This window comes from Gracilinanus agilis, unplaced genomic scaffold (genome assembly GCF_016433145.1).
Source record: "Gracilinanus agilis isolate LMUSP501 unplaced genomic scaffold, AgileGrace unplaced_scaffold46480, whole genome shotgun sequence".
Taxonomy (NCBI): domain Eukaryota; kingdom Metazoa; phylum Chordata; class Mammalia; order Didelphimorphia; family Didelphidae; genus Gracilinanus; species Gracilinanus agilis.
The window spans coordinates 1,260-7,748 of NW_025380778.1; the positions used below are offsets into that span (position 1 = coordinate 1,260).

Here is a 6,489-nt window from a genome sequence, read left to right on the forward strand (position 1 = left end):
ACTGGTTTTAACATGTGTGGTCAGTCAAGACTTATTTACATATTATTGATAGTTACATTGGTGTGGCCTTTTCAGGTCTACATCCCCAATCATGTCCTCATCAACCCAAGTGTTCAAGCAGTTGTTTTTCTTCTGTGTTTCTACTCCTGTAGTTCTTCCTCTGAATGTGGGTAGCATCTTTTCCCTAAATCCCTCAGAATTGTCTTGGGTCATTGCATTGCTGTTAGTACAGACGTCCATTACCCTCCATTTTACCACAGTGTATCAGCCTCTGTGTACAATGTTCTTCTGGCTCTGCTCCTTTCACTCTGCATCAATTCCTGGAGGTCTTTCCAGTTCACATGGAATTCCTCCAGTTTATTATTCCTTTGAGCACAATAGTATTCCATCACCAGCATATATTACAATTTGTTCAGCCATTCCCCAATTGAAGGGCATACCCTTGCTTTCCAGTTTTTTGCTCTTTGTGCGCAGCTATAAATATTTTCGTGCAAGTCTGTTTATCTATGATCTCTTTGGTGTACAATCCCAGCAATGGTATGGCTGGATCAAAGGGCAGGCATTCTTTTATCGCTCTTTGGGCATAGTTCCAAATTGTCATCCAGAATGGCTGGATCAGTTCACAACTCCACCAGCAGTGCATTAACGTCCCAATTTTGCCACATCCCTTCCAACATTCATTACTCTCCCCTGCTATCATTTTAGCCATTCTGCTAGGTGTGAGGTGTGGTACCTCAGAGTTTCTGAGCTTCTGTCCCCTCTATCATCCCACAGTTGTCAAATCTTGTAGGTTGCAACCTCCTCACTGCACAATTCTCCTTGAGAGATCAATACCCTAGATGAGGAGCTAATACAGAGACTGTGGCAACAGTATCCTAATCAGGTCTCCCAGTCTCCAGTCTCACCCCCTCCCTAATCTGTCTTCCAAATAGCTCCCTTTTTTTTTTCTTCATCATTTATTAAGTACACACAAGGTTCACAGGACCATAATCACATATTTGGATCAGGAAAAGACCTTCAAATTCACCTAGTCCAATTTCCTAATTTCACAGATGAGAAAACTGAGGTTCAAAAAAGGTAATGCAGATTTTATAGGATCTGGATTAAGTCATATTGCTAAAATCCTGGTCTGACCCTGTCAGGCCTCTGCCTATGATATTCTGATGAGATGGTATCTGTAACTGGGAGCTAATGTCATCTCCAGTGTCAAATCCCAGACGGGGCCATTCCAGGCACTGCACAAAATGAAACAGAATTGCCAAAGATGGGAAAACTCACTGCTTCAGGGGATGTAGGTGAATAGGTACATCTATGTGTGAGAGATGTGTTCCCTCCATTGTGGGAAACAATGTGAAAATTGACAAGAAAAATCACTAAATTACTCATATTCCTTTTCCCACTGTCAGGGCAAGACAGTTCAAAATTACCAGCATATAGACAAAAAAGATCAACACAGCCCTTAAAAAATATATTAATACAAGGGCAGCTGGGTGGCTCAGTGGATAGAGAGCCAGGCTTGGAGATGGGAGGTCCTGTGTTCCAACCTGACCTCAGACACTTCTTAGAAGCTCCCTCAGCTCCTGGTCTCCAACCAGGAGTCACAGAGCCTTTGTTGGAGTTGAGCTGGATTTCTTTGGTTTGGCAATTATAGGGTATTTAGCTAAGTAATATTTTCTACCTCCTTCCTACATTTCCCTCTTTACTATCTCTACCCTGCTGTGATAAAGCTACTAATATAGTTTAACTTTTATAAATGGTGACAATTCTTTTTAACTCAGAAATTTAGTCAAACCATTTTTAACCCTCACACAGGGTACTCTACAGGTCGCTTGCCATTTGGATTCCTCTAAGATAGAAGCCTTCATGAGTTGCAGTCTTTCAGCATCCCCAGAATGTAATGTCACTAAGAGGGTGCTCCCTTCACAGACACAGGTTGCAGCCCTTCCAAGACAAGGGTCCTTGAGAGGTGCCACAGACAACCTGGTTTCAACCTCTGGAACTTAGCCAGTCTGATTCCCCAGCTAAAAGACACAGGTGAGGTCCAGCCCTCAGTCTGTCAGACTCAAACCTTCTCAGTTAGAGGACCAGAGTTCCAACTCCAACCAGCCTAACCTCTAGATCCCAAGATCACAAAGATGTGGGAAGTTAACCAGGTTATAGGATGTAATTTTGGTCTCTAGAGGAGAGGGAGAGCTAGTGGACAGATAGACTCTGGGCCTGGAGTCAAAAAGACTCATCTCCCTGAGTTTGAATCCAGCCTCACTTACTAGCAGGGTTCCCCTAGGCAAGTCGCTTGACCCTATATGTCTGTTTCCTCAGCTGGAAAATGAACTGGAGAAGGAAATGGCAAACCACACCAATATCTTTGCCAAGAAAACCCCAAATGAAGTCACATAGTTGAACAAGATTGAAATGCCTGAACATACATGGGGGCAAAGAATACGAGGAAAAAAAATAGATTTTGCAAGTTGTCCTTCTCTAGTAACCCTTCCATTGTGTTCCCCTTTCTTTGGGTTCAAACCTCTTCCGATAGTCCAGACCAAGGTCTCCCCGAAGCCCAAGACTTATGGGCACTCTTCTGACCCTGACATGCCCCAATTTACTGAGACGTTCCTTTCTAACTGTGTGTACACGGTCCTCTGGGAAGCACAGTGAGGGTTAGAGTGGAGAGATGGTGTTTTTCAAAGAGCACTGGATTTGGAATCCAAGGAACTGGGGATCAAATCCTGGCCACTGTGGGCCTTGGTTTCCCCATTTGTATAAAGGGTAGAACAAATGAAATGGTCCAGGGGCTCAAATCATGTCTTGTGAGGAAGGCATCTCTTGCTCCCTGTCCTTGCCAGGCCCTTTCTCTCCCATGCTGCTTCCATCTACTCTCTGTTATGTCCCTGGCTTTTTACGTCTTTTTCTTCTTTTGTCTTTCTTTGGATCCCCAGGACTTGCGCCACAATGCCTGCCTGGCATGTTGAAAACACATGATGCTTGTTGACCTAACTTGATCTTCTGACAAATCTGGATTTTTAATGGCACAGAAATATAGGTCAGAGCTGGAAGAAGCTCCAGACATCACCTAGCATAACACCCCCTTCATTGTCTAGAAAAGGAAACAGACTCAGGAGAGGGAATGAGGGAGCAGAGAGCAGGGCCTAAAATCACAGCCTAGCCCTCTGCTTTCCTACTGATTAGTTTTGTGAATGCTTTCAATTGGGACATCTTTATTTATCCAGGCAGGGTGCATGTGTGCCCTAAGAATACCTTAATGCCAAATAAATGTTTGGAATGCCAGGGAAATGATCCACAACAATGATTAACTGTGGTATAAAAACTTTATTTTGTCATCTCTTCGAGGATACGTTTTTAAAGTTTGTTCCTTGTTCAAAAGAAAACATACTGAATGAATCCCTTAGGGTGCCCAGGGTGCAAAGGGCTCTCCCATCCCTCTATCCTGGTAAAAGCCCAGCTACCTTTCCTCTTTTTTGTGCTCCTGAAATGTGAAAAGACATGATTACGAACAAATTTGGACAGCTTGTGGAACCTCGAAAAACGATCAACTTTGTAATTGGGGTAACTGATAGTTAATCCAAGTCTCTCCTTGTGTAAAGTGCCCTTGAGGCCATGGTGAGGGCTTCACCTTCACTGATAGTGCACCACCCGAGAAAAGATCCCCTCTGGCTCCTTCTCATCCCCCAGAGCAGCTGCGAAACCTTCTTCTCTCCTCCTCTTCGCCAAAGCCGCCAAAGATTTAAAAGTCTTGGGTTCATAAATAGCTAGGTCAGCAAGGACTTTCCTGTTGAGTTCCACTTGACACTAAGGAGAAAGGAAATGGCATCACAAAAGCATAGAATCTCAGAGGCCCCTGGTTCCCACTATTAATGAGAGTCCACTGGTGAAGAGGCCACCCACTGTCACCTAACGTGGAGGATCCCTTGAATTGTGAGTAAGATTTATCATACACCGAACCAAAAATGGTTCTCTGTAGCTTCTGACTCAGTGGAACACGGTGCTTAATAAATGTTTACCGACTGACTGATTCCATCTATTAGTCTCCCTTCTGCGGCCAAGCTCTCTCCCATGTGACTAATCCCTTCCCTATGTGACTACCATTCAAAAACTTGAAAAAAGCTCTCATTTCCCACTTCTGATTGAGCTTTTCCTCCCTGCAGACCAAAACATCCCGAGGTCCTTCAACCAACTCTCAAATCTTCCTATTCCATTGCCTCCAGTTCCCCACCTGCCCCTGGTTGAACTCCTCTAGCTACATTCCTGTTTGTCAGTGCCCTTCTTTGGCCCAGAATGGGAGTAATATCCCAGCAGGGCCCCAAAAAACTACAGATCCCATCTCCTTTGTCCAGTGTCGATGTGGCCTTCCTCTTGGAGCTCAGCAAAGAAGAAAAAGCACCGCTGCTGAAGGCCTAACCCAATCCAGGCTTCATGGCTAAATTATGCACAGCCATCCCAAAAGAGTCAAAATGGAAAGTGGGAAGAAGCCTCAGGCCTTGAGGCAATGCAGGAAAAGGCCCCTTTAAGAAAGGCCAGAAGACTGGCCCTGGGACCTCTTGGTCAGCAGCAGCGGCTCAGACTAAAATCTACCTCCTCCAGATCCAGACAACAGGAAAACTAGTGACTGACATGTCTATTGTCCTTTGAAGTTGGGAAAGGGCTTTCTATTATTTAAAACCCTTACTTCTATCTTAGAAACAATCCTGTATATTAGTTCCATGGTATGAGAGTGGTAAGGGCTAGGCCATGGAGGTTGAGGGGTAAGTGACTTGCCCAGGGTCACACAGCTAGGAAGTGTCTGAGCCCACATTTGTACCCAGGACCCCCTGTCACCAGGCCTGGCAGGGGGTCTATCCACTGAGCCATCTGGCTGCCCATAAAGTGCCTTATTATTAACAATAGTAGTAAATCTGTATTTAGAGGTTGAAGGTCTTCGGGGCACTGTATATACACAGGAGCTCATCTGACCCTCCCACCAAACCCCGAAGCAGGCACAGTGGCTATTGTTATCCTCCTGTCGCAGATGAGGCCAGAGGTGAGCTGGTGGCCTGCCTGGAGGCACACAGCGGCTCAAATGTCAGAACAGGATTTTTACTTTGGGTCTTCCTGCCACCCACCCCAGCTCTTAATCCGCCTGCTCAGCCAGCTGAGCTCAATGTACACTGTGCACCCACCCCAGAAGCACCTCGTGAATGCTTGGCCTTGTTCAACAGAACTGTGTTCCATTTATGCATCACTGCCCCTTTGGCAGCCCGAGGCTCTGAACTGAACACCGAGTCCTTCCCTGACCAGCTGACTGTCTAGGGGTGAGGGACCCGGCCCCTGGATGTGACATGAGGCGCCGTGTGTGGTGGGCACCGAGACTCAGCCTGGCAAGCACACGAGACAACGTGCGCAAAAACCTGACTGGGGGGGGGGGCGGGGGGAGACGCAGGCCCATGAGGCCGAGAAGGGCCCAAGGAAATTCACGTGTGCTCACTCCTCCAGTCTATGGGCTAGGAGAGGCAGCCTGATCTAAAATGGGCCTCTCAGAAAGCTACTCCCAGTGACCGAGGCCCTTCTGTGGGAGCCCCACAGAGCCCAGCGCTGACCTCCTGCTTGGAAGCACAGCCTTGCAAGGGGTCCTTCTGAGCTCCCTGATGTACAGACCTTCCTGAATTCCTCCCCCACCCCCGTTCAACCATTTCCACCTAGAACTACCATTTTTTAAAGCCAAGGAAAATGACAATCTGGCCCTTCCTCTGGACAGAGGCCTAGGCAGGGCCCACACCCCCACACCGAGCACTGTGTTTTCCATTTCTGAGATGCTCCCAGAAAGATTTTGGAGAAAGGAACAAAGAAGCCTCTGTACACCCAAACTCCAGCACAGCCAAATGAATCCCAACGTTGAGGAAAAGAAAGGGGCCTGCAATGGTGAGGAGTGAATTGCTAAAGTGGAAATATGGTGACCTGTGACGCCCCTGGAGACCCTCCCAGCCCTGTGTAGCACCTTGCATCTATTTACAGCAAGCATCACATACCTTGACTAAATTGCTAATAAATGATGGATACTTCAAACCATGTTCTTGGGAAGCAGCTGTAATTCGATTAATCCAAAGCTGAAATGAAAAAATACAGAAATGGGCTCATTCCAGATGGGTCCAGTCAATGGACTCCCAAAAGGGAAGGAAACAGATCCTGGCTCTTCTGCCAGCAGCACCCAGCTCCATACATTACTCCACAGGGTCAAAGGTCTGAGAAAACTTGAGTTGTGGCTCATGCTCTCTGGTTAAGCTGTCCTTTCCACAGAGGTCCAAGTGATGGCCTGACCCATCTTATCTTATTAACACAGCTGTAGCCTGAGTATGTTTGAACACTCCTGGGTCCCAAGGTTTGGGGGCAGGGAAAGGGAGGCAGGGAGAGATAGAGAGAAGAAAGGGAGAGAGACAAACAGAAAGAAAGAGAAGAGAGAAGGAAAAAGAGACAGACAGAGGAGTGGGGGAGGGGGGA

The 6,489-nt window shown here is 46.7% G+C and overlaps 1 protein-coding gene across 1 annotated transcript; it reads right to left on the bottom strand.

Moving 5' to 3' along the window:
- Positions 1–3,312: 3,312 nt before the first annotated feature.
- On the bottom strand, positions 3,313–6,098 carry MRPL20 (mitochondrial ribosomal protein L20; the record flags this gene model as incomplete). Its single annotated transcript, XM_044684226.1, has 2 exons — positions 3,313–3,807; positions 6,021–6,098. Coding segments are annotated over 2 exons (252 nt in total), but the record flags the coding sequence as incomplete, so codon positions are not given.
- Positions 6,099–6,489: the final 391 nt, after the last annotated feature.